The sequence below is a fragment of the Lynx canadensis genome, chromosome F1, assembly GCF_007474595.2.
Source record: "Lynx canadensis isolate LIC74 chromosome F1, mLynCan4.pri.v2, whole genome shotgun sequence".
NCBI classification, from domain to species: Eukaryota; Metazoa; Chordata; class Mammalia; order Carnivora; family Felidae; genus Lynx; species Lynx canadensis.
The window spans coordinates 67,806,599-67,825,869 of NC_044319.2; the positions used below are offsets into that span (position 1 = coordinate 67,806,599).

General features: G+C 63.4%; 2 protein-coding genes across 2 annotated transcripts; one reads left to right on the top strand and one right to left on the bottom strand.

Moving 5' to 3' along the window:
* Nucleotides 1-438: 438 nt before the first annotated feature.
* Nucleotides 439-9,939, bottom strand: TRIM46 (tripartite motif containing 46). Its single transcript, XM_030303295.1, has 10 exons — nucleotides 9,411-9,939; nucleotides 7,777-8,038; nucleotides 7,188-7,531; nucleotides 6,375-6,518; nucleotides 6,171-6,266; nucleotides 5,267-5,520; nucleotides 4,835-4,956; nucleotides 3,552-3,854; nucleotides 2,506-2,803; nucleotides 439-1,552 (listed from the first exon to the last, which is right to left on the bottom strand). Exons 1-10 carry the CDS (start codon nucleotides 9,738-9,740, stop codon nucleotides 1,159-1,161), a joined length of 2,547 nt encoding a protein of 848 aa, XP_030159155.1. The 5' UTR covers nucleotides 9,741-9,939; the 3' UTR covers nucleotides 439-1,158.
* A 184-nt stretch (nucleotides 9,940-10,123) lies between these two features.
* On the top strand, nucleotides 10,124-12,579 carry KRTCAP2 (keratinocyte associated protein 2). Its single transcript, XM_030303354.1, has 5 exons — nucleotides 10,124-10,233; nucleotides 10,495-10,649; nucleotides 10,741-10,804; nucleotides 12,180-12,246; nucleotides 12,427-12,579. The coding sequence occupies exons 1-5, from the start codon at nucleotides 10,146-10,148 to the stop codon at nucleotides 12,545-12,547; spliced, it is 495 nt and encodes a 164-aa protein (XP_030159214.1). The 5' UTR covers nucleotides 10,124-10,145; the 3' UTR covers nucleotides 12,548-12,579.
* The last annotated feature ends 6,692 nt before the right edge of the window (nucleotides 12,580-19,271 follow it).

Below are 19,271 nucleotides of genomic sequence, written 5' to 3' on the forward strand. Positions count from 1 at the left end.
CGCGATAACGCAGGCAGAGTCAACACGGCCACCACGATAAGCTGCATCAGATCCCAGATCCGGAGGTGCTGGCGCCAGGCCCGGCCCCCTCCCTGGCCAGCGGGGTCGACTCCAGGCGCCCCGGGAATGGGGAAGTGGTTCTGCTTCCCTGACCCCTTCGGGCCCAGGCACGGGGCCTGCCCTCTCGCCACATCCCCTGGGGCCCTGGGCCCCCGCCGGGCCGGCAGCCACCAGGACGGCGGGTCCCCTGAAGGCCGCCGTCAGCCTGGGCCTGAGCGGGAGCCGGTGTGGCGGGAGGCCCAGAGCACCCGACCAGGGACCTCCTTCCCTCGGGCCCCGGGTCCGCCCAGCACCCCCGCTCTGAGCCACGGTGCTGCACCCCGGGTCCTTTCCGTCTGCTACGCCCAGCACAGGAAACAAAGGAATGGAAGGCAGAGATGTGCCGGCATCACAGTTTATTGTTTATAAACCATGAAAATAACAGCTGTTGTTCGGCACGGGCCGGGCAGTGCCCACTGCAGGGGGGCAGCAGCGGACCCCAGAGGCCTTGCCTAGCCCAACCCACGGGGGACACCCAACCTCAGCTGGGGCCCCACGGGAGACTTGGCACGTTGGCGTGGGTGTGGGACGGGGTAAAGCATGCAAGAGGGAGACGGGATACAGGCATGCGGCCGAGGGGCGTGGGGACCCCAACGACTAAAGCAGGATGACGGGGCCCCCTTCCCCTCACCAGGGAGCGCCTGGGCAGTGTCTGGCCAAAAAAGCCTGCCCGCCCCAAGGCTGTAGTTGAGGACTGACGAGGCAGGGAGCTGGGCAGGGCAGAGTGCAGAGGGCAGACTGGGGATCATGCCCAGAGTTCCAGATGCCTTCCCTCCCCGGCAGCCGGGGGAGAGGCACGGGACAGGGATGGGGAAGGGGGCCCCTCCGTGACTCGGGTAAGATGCCAAGGGCAGGGTGTGGGGCAGAGACTCGGCGGGGGCTGGAGGGAATGAGGGATATCTAGAAAGGTGAGCAGAGGAGAGTCCCCTGGTGGAGGGAAGGCCCCAGGAATACACAGACATCGGGTAAGGGGCCAGAGGGCACGGCAGGAGGAGCGTGAGGGGGAAGCTGCCGGAGGCATAACCCGGCTCCAGCAGGCCTGGGGGGGCAGGGCCCGGGTCAGTCCAGCTTGGCAAAGCCCCCGATGGTGACCTTCCTCTCAGGCTTGGTGCCCACGGGCTCCTGCAGTTGGACGGCACCGCCCCCGATGAAGCAGAAGGCAGGGCACACGGGCCCCGAGCAGTCCAGGGGGCACTCCAGGAGCCCGCGGAAGGACACGGCGTCCAGGAAAGAAACTCGGCCCCGCTCGTAGTCCAGGCAGATGCCCAGGCGGGGCGGCAGGGGCACGGTGCAGCTGGCCGCGGGGCCGTCCCGCCCCGTCAGCCCCGCGTTGGAGCTGGCCCCCGACCCCAGCAGAATCTTGCCCATGCCGATGGTCAGGAAGGCGAAAGGTGGCGAAGCCTCCACGGTGGCGTCCTCGGCACCGCTGTCGTGTCCGCTGTCCGGGTCGTACCTGTGGGAGCCGGTGGGTGGGAAGGTGTTGGGAGCGGAGGGGGGAAGTGGGGCACGCGGTGGGGGGGGGACGGCGAGGGCTGGCCGAGACACAAGGGGTGGGGTGGGGCCGAGGGCTGAGACGGTGAGAGGACGAGATGTCGGGGAGCGAGTGGTTGAAAGGATCGACTTGGGACGCGTCGCAGACACAGGGGTTAGAATATGGGGCGGGGGGGGGGAGGTGTCTGAGTCCACGAGGAAAGCGGTATCGAAGGGCAAGGACGTTGGCACGAGAGGTAGGGGAGAAGGAGGTGAGGATCAGGCACCATGAGGAGGCAGGAGACAGGAAGGGGTGAGGAGAGCAATGGGGGAGGGGCATCACGCCGGCAAGGAGCTCGAGGAGGGTTTGAGAGGGTTGAGACGGCTTAGTGACCGAGGGGCTGGGGAGAGAAAGGCTGTCGGGAAGGCAGGTGTTGGGAGAGAGCTGGGGTGGAGGGGTGTGGGATGGGGGTGCATTTCAGAGAAATGGGGTGTTTAGGGACAGTGCGGGGAGAAAGGGTTCGGGGAGGCACACACGTGGGGGACGTTAAGCAGGGCGCTGGCAACAGGGGGGGTGGAGATGGCAACGTCAAGGGAAGGATTTTAGGATGTTGAAAACAGACGCGGTGAAGGAGGTCCTGGGAAGAGTGGGTTTTGTGGAGACAGCACGTTGGAAACGGCGTTGGGAGATGCAGAGGCCGGACAGGTGGCCTGGTGGGCCTGAGGGACAGGTGGAAGCAGGTGGACGGCCCCTCTCCCCACATCCCTTTCCAAGCGACACACTCCTCCGAAGAGCAAGCCTCCAAGCCCCTTGGGCGGAGCCCACGCCGGGCTCGGCCCTGCGTCCCTGCTCCCGACCTCCCGCTGCCACCGCGTCCTGGGCCCAGCTCCCCCACCCAGGGCCCCCGCACCCCGTCCCTCCCCGAGAGGCCTGACCTGGGGCTGACCACGTCGGGGGCTCCCTGGAAGCTCTCCTGAAGCTTGCTCTCTAGCCCGACGCCCACCTTGACCAGGTAGGAGGCTGGGTCCACGGCACAGGCCCAGTAGCTGCGGCCCTGGGTCACGGCCACGTCTCCCAGGACCACGTCCACGCTCAGGTGGCAGCCGGTGAGCAGCCGCTCAGCGGCCAGCAGCAGGGGCAGCCCGGGAACACTCCGCACCGCTCGCTGGTCCTTGCTGATGGCCAGACGCTCTCGGCTCGTGCCCCAGCGGCCGTCGAGGAAGAAGTGCAGGACTGCAGCGGGGGAGGGAGACAAAGAAAGGGCTTCAGGGACAAACACAGGCCTTGGGGGACACTGGGGGGTTTCAGGACATGGAACAAGCTGCTGAGGGCTGGGCGGGGGCTCTGGGGACCAGGGCCTGGAGGACCACCATCGGGGGCATGAGGGGGAAAAAGGGGGCATCCCAAATGGGCTTGGGACCCCAAGAAGAGTTTTAGGAGTGACTAGTGGGTCCAGAAACCGGTCTCCCAGTTGGCCTGCAGCGCCTCCTCCTGGCCCTCTCCTGTGGCCGCGCCCCTCCCCCCCCTCCAGAGACCCCACTGCCGCTCCGTCCCAGCTGTGACACCCCCCTCCCCACCGACCCACGCCTTCCAGCCCACGCTCTGGTGCTCACACCCAGCCCTTACACCCCACTTGGGTGGTGATGCTCCTGGATTCCGCCCGCGCCCCAGGGGCCAGACCATTTTCTGGAGAGTCACTGCCCTCACGCTTACTACTGGGAACGGACCTCAGTCCCTTCTCACAGCAACAATACTGCTATTGTCCCTACGGAAGAGGGACCCGAAGTTCAGAGAGGACAAATAGCTTGCCCAAAGCCACAGCTGGCAAGAGGCAGAGCGGGCGTCTGAACCCAGGTGGTCCAGCCCCAGAGGTGGCGCGCGGCCCGCTGTGCTGTCTCGCCGGCCGTCGGTGGCCTCAGTGGGTCCCCGCGTACCCTACGCGCCTCGAAGGCCGCACTGTGCCCAGCCGGGCGCCGCTCACCGGGTGCGGGGGGCGTGTGCAGGTGCACGTCTTCGCTGTACTCGCCATAGCCGGCCTTGTTGCAGCCCCGCACGCGCAGCACGTACACGGAGCCCGTGTCGGGGTTCTCGAGCAGGGCGCTGGTGCCCCTCACCTCCTCCCGCCGCTGCCAGCGGGTGGGGCCCGGCTGGGCGGGCACATCGGTGCGCCGGAACTCGATGGTGTAGTGCCAGGCGGGTGGCGAGTGGGGGGGCAGTCGCCAGCACAGGAATATCTGGTCGTAGGCGAAGGTGCGCTGGGTGTCGATGACGGGAGCCTCGGGCACTGTGGGAAGAGACAGAGGGGGTCAGTGGGGGCCTGGTCAGCGGCCTGGCGTGGAGGGCGGGCAAGGGAAGGGGAAGCAGCGGGGGCCGGGGGGGTGAGTGTGGGTGAGGGGGAGCTGCGGAGAAGGCCGTCTGGGGGGCCGGGGGCTGGGCAGGGGGCGGGCAGGGCACAGCCCAGGGGAGAGACGGGTGTGGACGGGGCAGGGGGCAGGGGGGCCTCGTGCCCGTCCTGGCCTGCCGTTCTCTCACTCTGGCCTTAGGTCAGTTGCTTCCCTTTTCTGGGCCTCAGTTTCCTCCTCTGTCAAAAAAGGTATTAGACCAGATGGGGACCCTTCTTTCTATGACCTTGTTTATTCTACGGATAAAGAAGGGCCCAGGGGAAAGGCAGACAAAGGCCACTGGAACCCAGGCTAAAGGGCACGGACAGGAGGAGGGAGCAGGGCGGGAGGGAGACAGACGCGAGGGCCAGCAAGCCAGAGAGCAGGGGCCGGGAGGGGGCGAGTGAGAGCCGGACAGCAGCAGGAGACCAGGGTCAAGGGGAAGAGGAGGCAAGTAGAGAGGGCGAGGGCCCGGAGGACAAAAGGTCAGAGGGCAGGGATTAGGCAGGAGCCCAAGGCAGGCAGAGAGAGAGACAGAGGGCGCTGGAGGGGGAGGACCGAGAAGGAAGCAGGGGTGGGTGGCCGAGCTGTGTGGGGGCGGCAGGGCAGGGCCCCCGGGGCAGGGCCGCTGACTTGCCTGGGGTGCTCCGGAGCGGAGTCCGCGGTGGCCACAGCCTACAAACAAAGAGAGGGAGAAGCAGCGCTGAGCGCGGTGTGGCCGGGCGGGCGGGCGGGCGGCGGCGGGGAGGGGCGGCTAGGCCGGGCTGGGCGGGAGGCCGGGACGGGACGTCCCGGTGGGCGCTGCCCCCCGGGCCCGCTGCTGGGGGGGGGGGGGAGACGGGGGAGGGCTCTAATGGGGCACGGGGCCTGGCCACCTCCTTACCTCGCAGGAAGTTAAGCTCTGTCAGCAGCTTCATCTCACGCCCCACGTCCAGCTGACAGTGTCGGAAGGAGGAGCTGGCGGCCGGCCGGAAGGTCTGCAGGGCCTCCGTGGCCCGGGCAATCCTGCGACGGGGGCGGGCAAGGGTCAGGCACGGCCCTCCGGGCCGCTGCCCTTCCCCTCCGCCCGGCCCTGCCTGTCCCTAGAGCCTCGGCCCCTGCTGTGGGTCTCCTCCCGTCCCCGCAGGCGAGCTGGGTACCAGTTGGGCCCGGTGTTAAAGCCTGGGGACCTGTCTGTCCACCGGGCAGCACCTCGCACGCTGTCCCCGACACTGGCCGCACCCCTGCGTCTGTCCAGGGGGCTGCACCTCGCATGCCGTCCTCGACACTGGCCGCACCTCTGCGCCCCCGCGCCCTGGGCCGCGCCCCCGGGTACCTGTTGTGCAGCTGCTTGGCTGCTTGCACAAAGCAGGGCTGGTCTGTTTCCTTAAGAACCTCCTGGGCATAGCCCACCAGGCCTGAGCCATCCAGCAGGCTCCGGTGCTCCTGGATCTGGGCGCCGAGACGGGCCAGGCGCTCCTGCTGGCACTCCTCAATGGCCTGGAGCAGCGATGCCCGCTTCTCCTCCAGCACAGCCCCCAGCCCCCGCACCAGCTGGGACACCTCCTCCTTGGCCTGCTGGCCACTCACCTGCCCAGAGAGCAACACTCACTATCTTCCTCTCGAAGGCGGCACGTGTGCCTGCCTCCTGGGGCGCCACACCGGGGCCGGGACCACGGCAGATCTGGGGAAACCCTACCCGCCCGTTCCAACAGAGCCAGGCTCGCGTCTCCAAAGACCCCCCGGACACCCACATGGGTTTAACTTCTGAAGCTTTGTGCTGACCTTCCTGGATGCCCACACCACAGCCCTGAGCCCTTAAGGAGTCCCCCAAACAAGAGAGGCCACGACGGCACTAATGTCCACCGGCCTCCGCCCCTTCCTTATTGTCTATCCCCACGTCGGCCGACTCGAGCCATCTGCCAGAAAGTGTCAGAGGTGTGTGCCATCCTCCGCGGCAGCCGAGCCTGAGGGCATCTGAGCTGTGTCTCCGGGGCTTTCCAAGCTCTCCCTGTCCTGGGTGACCGCCGCCCTGTCCCCACTGTAGCCCCAGGTACAGCCTCGTCTGGGGCACCCGTGTCCCGGCCAACCTGGCTTAACCAGAACCCCAACACATCCCTGGACCCCACGTGGGCCTCCTGAGCTGGCAACCAGGTGATAGGGCCATGCCCACGCACACCCCCCCTTCCAGCTCCCACTCCCCGGCGGGGCCCAGGGCCCACCTCCATGCCCTCCCTCACCTCAGTGTGCCTCACGGTCTCCTCCAGCTCACAGATCTGGGTCTGTACCGTGTCCTGGTTTCCCAGGATGTATGTCAGGCTCTTTGTCAGCTTGTCCTGAGGGGGAAGAAAGAGGTGGGCATCATGCCTAGCTCGGCAGAGGCCAGCATGTAGGAGGAGGTGCCAGAGGGCGTGAGTGTGGGCTGAGCGAGGCAGAGTCCTCACCTTGAGGGCCTGGTAGGCGCTGAGCACCGGTGTGATCTTGTGCCCACCGTGGGTGCGCCTCACCCGGCAGAGCTGGCACACCAGCCGCTGGCACGTCTTGCAGTAATGGGTCACCTCTTCCTTGTGGTCTGGGCACATCAGGCCCTAGGGACAGAAAGAGCAGTGACGGAGTCAGCCGACGGCGGGCTTGAGGGGGCTGACCGGCCACCCAAGTGCTTGGCCCTGCCTCTCCACGGCCCTGTGGGGGAGCCCGGCTGGGGTGCTCCACAGTGCCACCTGGTGGTGCACACTGGCACCAAAGGGAGCCTGGCCTGCACCAGGTCTTCGCCTAGCTCCGCCCTCCCCTCTACCTCCGGATGCGTGCTAATAGCAATAATAACGATAATTAATCTTCGCCTTGCGGCTAATAATTAACTTTGCCCATCTTGTTCACTGCCCTATCCCCGGCGTCTAGAATAGCACCAGGAACCAGGCTTGATAAATATTTACTCAGCGAACGCGTGAACGCAGACAGATCTTTTCAGCCTACAGGTAACTTTCACAAACACTATCTCATGTGATCCCTTCCACAACCCTCAGGGCATGGGATGGCAGGGCAGATGTTATCGTTCTCGTTCAGCAGACAGGATGGAGGCTGGACGATGTTTAAAGACTCGTCCGGTGCCTTTTTGCTGTTGCTGTTACAGAAAGAGGAGCCCGGCAGAGGCGAACCTCCGCCCACCTCCTTTCGCGAGCCCACAGAGCCGGGCTCGCCCCCCACCGTGCGGCACCACCGCGCCCCTCCCTCCGCAGGCTCTTCGAGGGCTGGCTCACCTTGGGGCGGAAGGAGAGGGTGGGCAGCGTGGGCTCGTGCTGGGCCTTCTGGGTGCCCCAGGGGTGGAAGAGCTTGAAGCACTCGTTGCAAAAGGTGGCTCGGCACTCGGTGCAGCCCTTGGTGGCCTCTAGTGGCGGGGGCTTGCACAGCTGGCACAGGATGGCGCCGCCCACACTCACACTCTGGCGGTACCGCTCTACCACGCGCTCGAGGGTCAGGTTCCGGAACAGCCCTGCCAGGCCCCGCTCCCCCAGATCCACATCGCCCTGGCAGGCTGGGCACGGGAACATGATCACCTGGGGGTGCAGGGCGCCTCGCTTCCGCCCGGGGTACGTCCCAAAGCCTGTGGAAGTGCAGGGAGGTAGGGAGGTGAGCATTTCGGCCGGCCGAGGGGCAGGGAATCTGCTCCGTGGAAAAAAAAAAAAAGACTTTTTATTGTGCCAGAGCTCAGCTCGCATTACAGCCTGTATGAACGGTCTCCTCACCCCCTGCAAGACAGACAGATGCCCCTGACCAGCGACGGAGGTTTCCATCTTCCCCGTGGACACCCCAGCGTCCCCATCCCCGGTCCCCGGGACCCAGCCCCACCTGACTTAAGCAGCCGATCCAAGCGGTCCGGCTTGGGGAGAGTTCTGCGCCCGAGGCGGGGACTCCGGGTGGAAGGGGTGGAGGCAGGAGAGGTGGGCTCGGAGCTGGGGTCCCCACCGTGGCCTATGTAGCCCTGCTGGCCCAGCACCTCCCGGGCACAGGCCTGGCACACGTTGTGGGTACAGGGCAGCACCAGTGGCTGCTTGTACATCTCTTGACACACCGGACACAGCAGCTCTCTCTCCATGTTCTTCATGCTTGTCTGTGGAGACAGCAGGAGGCCGGCTCAGAGCACGACACCGGGCACATCTCGACAGGCCTCTCAGCTGCCCTCAGAAACCCACGGGGTCTCGAGCAGGGGCAAGAAGACGAGCTGCCTAAGGCTTTTCCCCAGCACCGGCCTGGGCCTGGTTCATACACCTTCCGGCTCTGTCGCCTGCCTCTCCTGCTCTGGCACAGAGCTAAAGCCCACGGAGGGGGGGGGCGGGTTGGAGCGCCAGCCTCCCCCAGCCTCTAGCCCCGCCCCTCTCGCTCCCCCTGCGGGGATGCTGGGCCCGCAGCCCCTCTCCCCTGGCCATTGCCCGCCTCCCCCCACCTCTGGGCCGCCAGCTGCTCTCAAGGACACCGCCCATTCTGCAGCTCGGTGCGGACCCCCGCCCCCTTCGGGGGCACCCCCCTCCGCCCCGGCGTGACTCCTCCCTATAGCCAGGCGCCGCTCGCTCTCCATCCTCCCGCTCACCGCGTCCATCATCTTGCCGCGGCTCGGCCCGCGGCCGCCCCAGGCTCCATTCCCCAGCCTTCATTTCCCCACCCGGCTCCTCGGGTCGGCGAGACGAGCCCATTCCCTTCGCCCCCGACCGTCCGGCCCTCCCGCCCCCTCCCCCTCCCCCTGACTAGCCGCAACCCCCTCCCCTGGCGACGGGGAGCCCAGCTCCCGCCTACTTGCCCCCTCCCCACCGGAAATACCCCTCCCTTTTTTGGTGGAGGGGGTCCTCAAGCTATGCCCCACCCCCCACCCCCGCCTCACCTTGGTCCCTCTCTTCGCAGCCATCCCGGTCAGGGGCGCAGCTGACACAAAGGAGGGAGGGACAGGCAGGGAGGGGGAAGGAAGTGGTGGGGGGGGCAGGGTTGGCACCGCCCCTGGGAGAGCCGGGCACGGGTTGCCATGACAACCGCGGGCTCCGAGGCAGCCCTGAGTGGGGGCGCGGTGGGGTGGGGTCTCGCCGAAGGGTCCAAATTTGGAACTGCACCGTGGGGCGGCTCCTTCATCGCCCCTCACCTAGCCTCAGTTTTCTTGGAAAACATCCGAGCTCACACACGCCCCCTCCTCGTAGCGTACAGAGCCCCAGCCCTGGTGCACTGCCGGCGGGCACCCCAGCCCAGCCGCTGCATCCGGGCGGCTCCTGGTTCCTCATACCCCAGCAGATGGACGCCACCTCACTCACCTCCGGGCTGCCTCCGGGCTTACCCTCTCCAACCTGCACCCCGAACCTCCCGGTCCCCTCTGACCTCCCCAGGCCCCTGACTGCATCCCGGCATCTTGCCTCATCTCCACCTGTTCAAGGTCCCGGCCGGCCCCGGACCCGTGCGCCCCCCCCACTCCGTCCTCTCCCCTCGACCCCACCGTAACTCACACTGATGCGGACCAGCGCGTCCATGATGGAAGTGAAGGTCTGCATGTCCTCACCCTCAGCCATGGCCTTACCATGCCCGCCCGCCCCCGGGTGCCCGATCCCGGCTGCGGCTGCGAACCCCGGGCTTAATGCGGGAGCCCGGTGGGGGTGTGGGGAGGGGTGGGGGTGAGATGTCACTGCGCATGCTCCAGAGACAGCCTCGAACAGCGCCCGTCGAGGTAGGAGGTGGGAAATAGTTCTCCCCACGTGGTCCTCGGAAGACGGGGTGGGGGGTGGGGGGTGCGTAACATGGAATGGCATTGGAGGGGAAGCCATTTCTTGTGTTGCCATTCTTCGTTGGCTCCGTAGTCTTACTTATATAAAGCGGGAGGAGAGTTTCAGAGAAAGACGGGCTTCAGAACGGGAGGACCAGATTTTGGTTTGGGCAAGAGTCCACGGGAGATGTCCAGCCAGCGATCACGGCGTAGGGAGGTGTGAGGAACGGGCACTGGAGACGACATAAATGGCAAAGAAGACACACGTGGGCTAGAGGCTAGGGGCCACGGGCCCACCAGCTTGCGCCGAGAGGCAGCAGACGCTCGGGGAGCGGGGAAGGGCCGGGGACCAGGGCGGTGGCCACGGCCCCTCCTGGACGCAATATTTCCTCCCTGCCGGCAGGGGGCGCTGCGGCCAGGCGCCTAGAGGGAGCGCGGGGAAGACGTTGGGGGGAAGCGAGCCCGCGGGCCGGGCTGACGCATGCGCACAGCCGGCCGCCCCGGTTCGGCTCCATCCGCTCTCGGCTCGGCCCGAGGCGTCCACTGGACCGGAGGGCAGGACGTGATGGGTAACGGCGCCGGCGGGATCCCCCCCGACGGACGAGTGTGGTGGGGTGGGGGCGGCCCGGCTGTGGCGGTCCTCTGCCCGCAGAGCTGACGTGTCCTGGGCCCCGGGGGCGGGAGGGCTCGGGCGCCCGGGGCGGGGACGCCGGGGGTCGCGAGGGGGCGCGCGGCCCGGGGTGGGGGCGGGGGCGGGGAAGCGGCTGTGGCCGCGGCCGGGGGCCGGGCGCAGCCCGACTCGGCGCCTCCTGTGGTCGCCGCCCCTCCAGCCGTGGGTACGGGCACCTCGCTGGCGCTCTCCTCCCTCCTGTCCCTGCTGCTGTTCGCCGGGATGCAGATGTACAGCCGCCAGCTGGCCTCCACCGAGTGGCTCACCATCCAGGGGGGCCTGCTGGGCTCGGGCCTCTTCGTCTTCTCTCTCACCGTATCCTTCCTGCGCGGCGGGGGGCGGGGGGAGGAGGCGGCCGCGCGGCTCTGCCGGGTCTCTCGTCCCACCCTTAACTCCCTGGGCCCAGGCCTTCAACAACCTGGAGAATCTGGTCTTTGGCAAAGGATTCCAAGCCAAGATCTTCCCCGAGAGTAAGTGCGAACCGGGGGTGGGGGGGGCTGTGAGTGAGCCCTCTGCTCTAACCTCCCCCAGCAGGGGACTGACCTCCCAGGCGCTCAGTTGGTCCGAGCTGCGTAGGGGAGCTGTGCTTGCTGAGGCTGTCGGAGGCGCTGACGCTCCCGGAACACGTCCTCTAGCTCGTGGAGGAGCTGGAAGGGAAGGCCAGAAAGTGCGAAACTTCGTTACCTTTGGGCCACTTCCCCGGGGAGGTCTGAGGACAGGGCGCGCGCCTTGCCTACGTCCTTGGGGATGGTCTTTGTTGCCCCCAGAGGAAGGAACAGGACTGACTCTATGAGGGGTTCTGATGTGAAGTTGAGCCGGTGTTCGTGGATTCTGTATATTTAACCCGATCGTCAATAGCTTAAGTGTTAGAGCCTCCAGGTTTCACCTCAGCAGCGACCCTGACCGAGTTAGAATAAACATGAGATCGTTTCCTGTTTGAAACGTACTTGTTATTGCTTGCGCAATGGAGAATTGATGATTTCGCTATCTATGCAGAATTAAGTTCACAAAGCAAATCAGACGTCGAGGCCGGGTCACCTAAGGAGTGTCACAAGCTTGAAAGTGACAGCACAGGCCGCCTCTTGTGGAGCCTTCCTCCCGTAGAACAGAGACCTGGTTTCTGCACCCTTCTCAGGGCCTTGCTCTCTCCACTCAGCCCTGTTGCAGTCTCCCCCAGCTCCTTCCCTCCTGCAGCCTCAAGCCTTCAGAGGTTTTGTTTCCATGCGTTCTGTCTTCCTGTGCTTCGGAAAGAGACCTTTGTTGTGGGGCAGGGCTCTTGGCCTTCTTGTCCTACGCTGCCCTCCCCAGATGGGCGGTCGGTGTTTGCCCTTCCTTCCTACCCTCTCGCTTTCTCTCCAGTCCTACTCCGGTTGCCCCGGAGACCCTTTCCTGCTTCCGTGGGCATGGGTGTCCAGACCCTCTGCCCTCCAACCTGTGTCCGGGGACTGAGGCCCTCAACTTCCACCGCTGGACAGCCAGTTGAGTGAATCAATCCTTAGTGGCTGGCTTTTGTGGCAAAGGCCTCACCCTCTTTCCCGAACAGCAGCAAACCTTGCCCTTCAGATGCTGCTGTCACTTTTCCTTTTCCTTTATATTGGAAGAAAGCCAGGGTAGGGAAGTTAAGTGACATTTGTGACAGAGCTGGTAAGGAGCATGCGTCTCCTACCTCCATGTCCCGGGCATCATCAAGGGCGTCTGAAGTCCTCCTGCCAGTGTCATGCCAGCTCCCTCCAGGCAGGCCCCCCAAGATTCAGAGCGCCCCTGGTGTCTCCTAGAATGCACATATGAAGGCTTGGTGTTTCCCAGTCCGACCAGCACCCTCCTTGTGCCCTCTTGCCTCCCCAGTTCTTCTCTGCCTCCTGTTGGCTCTCTTTGCATCCGGCCTCATTCACCGTGTCTGTGTCACCACCTGGTAAGTGCCTCGCAGCTGGGTAAGGGGCGCAGCGTGCTTCCCCCTCCCTCCTTTCCCCTTCCCCACTTCCCCAAACCCGATCCAGGATTCTTTCCCTGCTGCCGCCGCCCGCCTGCCCGAGGAGGCACCAGGCTGGCCGGATGCCCGCCGATGCCGTGACTTTCCTGTCTTCACCCGCAGCTTCATTTTCTCCATGGTTGGCCTGTACTACATCAACAAGATCTCCTCCACGCTGTACCAGGCAACAGCTCCAGTCCTCGCCCCAGCCAAGGTCACGGGGAAGGGCAAAAAGAGAAACTGACCCTGCGTGTCCAATAAAGTTGATTCTTTGTAGTTCTGTGAGCCGTGATCTACCGCGAGCCTCTCGTGCCGTCCCCGCACACGCGGGCTGCCGTGGCAGGCCGATAACTGTGCTCTCCAGCCGTGGGGGTGGCGGGGCTTCTTCTTCTAAGGTTCCTTTTTAGCAGGTGTTTATCGAGCACCGTCCGCGCCAAACGCTTTGTGAGGCGCCGGAGCGGCGCGTGCTCGTGTGAAAGTCTCCTCGTGGAAGTGAAGTGCACGAGTGACCCGCTGTGTTGACCTGTCGGAAGAGGGGTCGGGGCTTGAGTGCAGGAAGCCTTCCTTGCCCGTCAGGACGGGACTAGATCTTGGAACGGGAACGAGGGAAGGAAAGGCCCCTCGCCCCTGCGACACCTCTGGGGGCTTCGTTACTCTGACTACCCACCCTGAGCAAACAGGGCCCCTGCCCCTCCTCCACGTCCTCAGAAGGGAATTCTCTACCGATGTTGTCCTCCCGGCCCCGTCTGTGAAATGCCAGTGTGGACGTTTGTCCGTGTTTGGAGACTCCCGAGGTTGATCACCGCCCATCCTCTTTGTCCTGGTGCCTTCATTTCTCTCCTGTCTTGCAGCCGAGATAGGAACTTGCTGTGCTTTAGCAAAGTATACAAAATGGTAGGGACAAGGCCATGGACCTTGGAGCCAATCTTGATGGAAATGAAGATGTTGGGCGACTGGGTGGCTCAGTCAGGCGTCTGACTCTCGGTTCCGGCTCAGGTCATGATCTCATGGTTCATGAGTTGGAGCCCCGCACGGGGCTCTGTGCTGACAGCGTAGAGCCTGCTTGGGATCTTCTGTCTCCTTTCTCTGCCCCTCACCCGCCCACTTTCTATCTCTAGCTCTCAAAAATGAATAAATATCCGTTAAAAAAAAAGTGAAGGATGTGGTTTCTCAGGTCCTATGCTGTGCCCTGCCCTGAGGAACACCTCTCTGTCCAGAGTACTTGTCCTTTGAGGCTCCTTAGGCAGCCCCTCCCGGAAGCCGTGGTCTTTGGGGTGTGCACCTTGCCTTGGTCACTTGGTACTCTGCACTGTGCTTGATAATGGGCAGTAAAGACTGGTGGGTTGGTTGAAAGAATCTGCCCGTCTGGTAACAATACTGCTCGTGGGATGTGTCTAAGTAGGGACAAAGACCCAGTGGAGATGAAGAAGTGAGTGGAAGGAGTTCCGGCCCAGGATTAGAGCCCCTTCTCTCTAATCAGGGGCCAACCCCACCCACTCCCATCTGTGGCTGGAACCCCAGACCCCAGACTCCTCCGTCCCTAGGTTGACGAGTGCTCTGCAATTTCCCCAGGATGCCTGCAGAGGGCGCCACTAGCTCGCATCTCCTGGGGACCAGTACCATTGCCCTGAGGGCTGGGGAGGGTTCCTGCTGGGTCTCTGGGTCCTTGCTGAGCCTCTCTCGGGGGAAGCCAACCCTGGAGACCCTGAAGGACTGGCCCATTGAGGGGGCCTGAAGTCGGAGTCAAGTCTCCCTGGGAGCAAGGCAAGGAGAGTTCAGAGGAGACCAGAGTCTCCGCGAGAGGAACTTACCTAGTGATGGTGAGGGGATGTGTGGTATGTGGGACCCTCTGGGGGAGGATGACAGCCTATTCCAATGGGCCCTGGCTGTAAGAGGAGGCTGGGTTGGTCCGAGGGCCCCCTCTGTCAGACCTTGACTTCCTCCTGAACTGGGGTGGGAGCTGTGGCAGAGGGCCGGGTCCCAGCCCAAGGGAGCATAGACACCCAGGGGATCTGGTCACCTGAGGGTACCCTGGCTTCCAAGATGAGAGTTTGGGGGGGCCAGGCTTAGGGGAGGGTGGGGAGGAGCCGGAGAGCAGGGTCCAGGTCCCTACCAAGCGACCGGAGCACCTGCTGCCACCCACTGTGTAGGCATCAGTGACAGCATGTGGCTCAGGAATAATGACCCCTTCTTCGGGAACAGGTGCATTTACGAGGCCGAGGGTGCCCATCTCAGCTCTCCACCCAGCCTATCTCTGGGGTGCCTAGTTACCTAACCTACCAATTAACCCTGGCAGGGGCATTCTACCCACTAATGACCATCATTAAGTAAGGGGGTATGAGGCCACAAAGGCTTCTGCAGGCCCGAAGGTGGGAAGGGCAAAGGTGCTAACCTCTGGGGCTTGGCTCCCCCCCAGGGGCTGGAGGCCTCCGGGCTGGCGAGGCGGCCCCTGGAGGACGAGGGAAGCCAGATGTTTCCTCCTGCTCCCTCACACGTGGCCCTGACACCCGTCCACCCACTGGTCCCGCCACCAGCTCCGGAAACAGGAGTAAATAATACGGGGGAGGGGGCCTTGGATGTGTGGGAGGACGTCCCGCGGCTCCGGCCCAGGAGGCACGGGCTTTGGGGCAGGAGGTGATGCCACCAGAGAGGTCGGTGGGAAGGTGAAGCAAAAGTGCTCCCTATCTCCCCCCACCCCCAGCAGAGGCTGGACTCCTCCCTGACTGGCACCGGAGGGAGGGGACACCACAGGGTTGGACGGGGCGGTGGGGGGGGGGGGGCGCCCAGGACAGGCGGGGAGCGAGAGTCCGCGCCAGGCCCTGGCTCCAGCCCTTTCCGGCCCTCATTGTCCTTGGTGAGAACAGGACACAGTCCGGTTCCCACTGCCAGGCCCCCCAGCTCTGCTCCCCAGGGGCTCGGGAAGGATGTTGGGAAACAAGAGAGAGCCAGAGACAGAGATGCTGAGAGACACAGAGACAGATACAAAGGGGAAAGGTTCAGTCAAAAGCCAGCATTGAAGTCCTTTGTGAGCAGAGAAGGCCCTGGGCCTGGGAACCGTAAAAGAATGAGAAGCCGGAGGCCCTGCCCCCTCGGGAAGGCCCCTCCACTCCCCTCCTTGACTTAGGGTCACTCACAGGGCCGCCTCCTAAGCAAACAATGGCCGGAACCCTCTGCCGGGCACAGTTGGTGGCACTTAATTGCTCTGCTTCAGGTACCTTTCTTTGCCTTTTCCTCAGGGGGCAGGGCCAAGATGGAGATTGTGCTCCCAAACCCTAGTTCCCCAGTCCCCCAACCCGCCCCCCGCCCCCGGGGGGCCGGGAACGCTACTTGGCTGGGTTCCTAGAGGACAGAGACAGGTGCCCCTCATCACCTGGGGTGACAGCAAAGTGTGGGGCAGCAGGGATCCCCGGAGCCAGCTGTCCCCCCTCTCTTGCCTTCGCACCCACGGGCGTGGGGTGGGGTGGGCGTCGTTCCCTCCAACCTGCTCTCTTCCACCTGGGCCTGCCGTTCAACAACTACCCCCTGGGACACAGGTCCCGCGTGTCCCTTGAGGCGCCAGAGGTGCCTCAAGATAAAGAGAAATGGAAACACATTGGCAGTGTTTACATTTAACAAATTAACACTTCTTTTTTTTAATGTTTATTTATTTTGAGAGCGGGGGAGGGGCAGAAAGAGAGGGACAGAGAATCCCAAGTGGGCGCTGAGCTGCCAGCCCGGACCCCGGTGAGGGGCCCGAGCTCACAGACCCAGAGGTCATGACCTGCCCCCCCCCCCCCCCGGCGCCCCAAGAAATTAACACTTGGTAACACAAGATTGCAACACAATATAATCATGCTAGGAACGATACTATCACAGGATCTTTAGAAAATTCTCCTTCACGGGGAGCTGCAGGCCCTAGTTGAGAAGGTAAAGTCCTACGGCAACGACACATTCATTGTGCGGTTCTTTCTAGTTTGTGTACGTTTGGAAATTCCATAATAACACGTCCAACCACTGTATGGTGAGCACCTTCCTTCCGTTCTGTCAGCGACAGGGTGACTACTGTGGCGCGCTTGGGGAGGACAGCACGTGTCTCGGTCTGAGGCCCTGTGGGGACAGACCTCAGCACACGGCCCTCGGGACCCGTGAGAGCTCTTCTCCGAGAACCCCCTCCTCCAATGAGCCGGGAGAGCAGGGAGGTCCCCCGCCCAGGTGAGGGTGAGGCTGTGTGTCCAGAGGCCAGGATCCCACGGAAGAAACCTTCCACATACCCCTTCTCTGGGCCAAGAGCGCCGTGAGGGCTGACCTTGGCTGCTTCACGGGAACTTCTTCCCAGCGAGACTCCCCCCTCCCCTCCTGCCTCAGCCTCCAGTCCCCATTTCCAGCCTCTGTGACTCGGGCCTCCCGACTCGGAGAGTTCAGGTTCTGGACGGTACGTGCAAGTGGAACGGCCTGGGGCTCGAGATCAGCCTGACCTGAGTTCTGGCTCTGGCTTTGACACTTACCAGGAGAGAAGGCCCTTGGGCAAGGCGAGCGACCTCTATGCACCTTCAATTCTGAGGCTGTAAACGGGGGTAATAAAACCGACCTCAAATTGTGGTAACGAGGCCTCGAATTAAATATCGCGGTGGAGGCTCCGCGCAGAGTGCCTGACCCACTAGGCATTCGACGCGCGTTCGCGCGCAGTGACAAGGACGACCGTCAAGTAGGCATCTACCGCCTGCCGGTCAGCGTACTTAGTGCCTGATAGACATTCTCCATCTCAGCTCTTGCACCCGAGACCGACCGCCCCAGGCCAAGAGGGAGTACAGCAGCAGGCGGCCTTCACACTTGACCACCAGCCTGCTTCCTCCCGGGTCTCCAGCCTGCCGGGTGGCCACACACCCCCCCCCCCACACCGGGCTGCCGCCTGGCCCTCTGCCCAGGGCTCCCCACCGAGGTCAGGAGGAAGCCAAGTGTTGACAGAGGGAGACCCTGCGGATTTGGGACTTGTCAGCCACTACACTTGCATAAGCCGGTTCCTTAAAAATAGATGTTACTTCTACGTATGCACGTCCTACGGCTTCTGTTTCTCTACAGTCCTGACCCGTACACCCGTTTTAGTGAAATGAAAAGGGGTAAAATGAGAGAGAGGCTAACATAACCTGCTCAAGATTACAAGCGCAGGGGCACCTGGTCAGCTCAGTCGCAGCGTGCAATCTTGATCTCAGGGTTGTGGGTTCGAGCCCCACGTTGGGTGTTGGGATGGCTTAACACGTTTAGGGGCGCCCGGGTGGCTCAGTGGGTTAAGCGTCTGACTCTTGATTTCAGCTCAGGTCACGATCTCACGCTGATGAGTCTGAGCCTCACACTGGGGCTCTGTGCTGACGGCGTGGAGCCTGCTTGGGATTCTCTCTCTCCTCTCCCTGTGCCCCTCCCCCGCTCAAGCTTGCAGGCTCGCGCTCTCTCTCTCTCTCTCAAAATAAATAAATAAACTTAAAAAGATTAAATAAGTAAAATAAACTCTTTATAAGAACAAAAAAGCATTGAAGGCGGGGCTGCAGGCGGCCTCCCAGTTGCCGGCCCCACCCCCCTCTGAACCCCTCTGACCTTGCATTCTTCCCAGCTGGGCCTCCTCGGCCCCCAGTGCCAGGCATGCTTCCGCCTCTTGGCCTTCGCACCTGATGTTCCCACTGCCTGGCCACTCTTCTCCAGGTCGCTCAGGGGTCCCGTCCCTCCGGGGACACCTTTCTGAGCACGCGTGTGATCGAGTGTGTTCCTCGTGCTTCCGCCCCTGGCCTCGCCCGTGTTCCCTTCACGGTAGGTCTCATTACTTGATACGTTACATATTGATGTGTTTCTCGTCCGTCTCCCACCACCTCACCGAGGCAGGCAATTTATCCGTTTTCATTGAATGCTTCATCGAAAGCGGGGAATTTGCCTGGTTTGTCCCCTAGAACGGGGCCTGACGCGGAACAGGTGCCTGGCACACATTTGTTACCTCCGTTCAAGCTTCTCTTAGCAACACGCCATTGTCGCATTCCGGCCCTTTGCTGAAACTCCCCCTCCCCCCACATCAGTTCCAGACTGATGAGTCCCCAGGATCAGCCTCCCTCAGGCCAGCCTCTTCCCCACCCCCTCCTGCTCTGGGAAACCCTGACTCAGCCAGGCCCTCCACCTCTGGTCTACCATTTCCCCTCAGGCCTGGCTACGGTGTGGCGGGGCGTGTGTTTTTGTTAATAACACGGGTGTCTGTCCTGTGGCCTCTGTGCGACTGTGGGGGCCCTCGGGTCAGGCACGGAGGCAACACAGCCTGACTAACTGGAACCTTCCCCAAGGACCCAGTAATCAGCATGGCACCTGTGGGCACCCAGTGTTCTTGGGGTGGAGCTGCTGACCCGAGGGACCGACACCCTGTCCCACAACACCAGTACTTTGAAGCTGTCTCTAGTAGCCTGGCGTGGCCTGCTTTTCCGGCCTCGTCTCCTGCCACGCCCCCACGAAGCGGTCTCCGTCCAAAACACAGTCACCAAGAGTCACTGCCCGTGAACTCTCGCATCTGGGCCTTTGTTCAGGGTTCCCCGGGCCGTGGATGCCACCCCACCGCCACCCGCCCGCCTGGCCATCTTCCTGGTATCGACTGGGGGCTTTGGGGCCTCCGTGTAGCCTCCCCCCTGGCGGTCAGCCCCCCTCTGTGTGGTGTGGGATTCTGTACTGTTGGCTGAGGACGTCGTCTTCCTCTGATACCAAAGCTGAGAGCCGCCACGAACATGAGCTTAGCCATCCACAGAAGGAGCTTCCCTCAGAAGATGGCAGGGAGTCTAGGGAGGCTAGGGGTGCGTCCTCGGCCTTGACAGGTGACTCACGACCAGAGGGCCTAACACCCCACGCAGGCTTCCCAGACTCTGCGCACCGGTGTCAGCGGCCTCCTGTGTCACCTCCCTTTATCCTACCACAGAGGACCAATGATTGGTTCCATTATTTAGGGGGGGAACCTAAGGCTCAGAAAA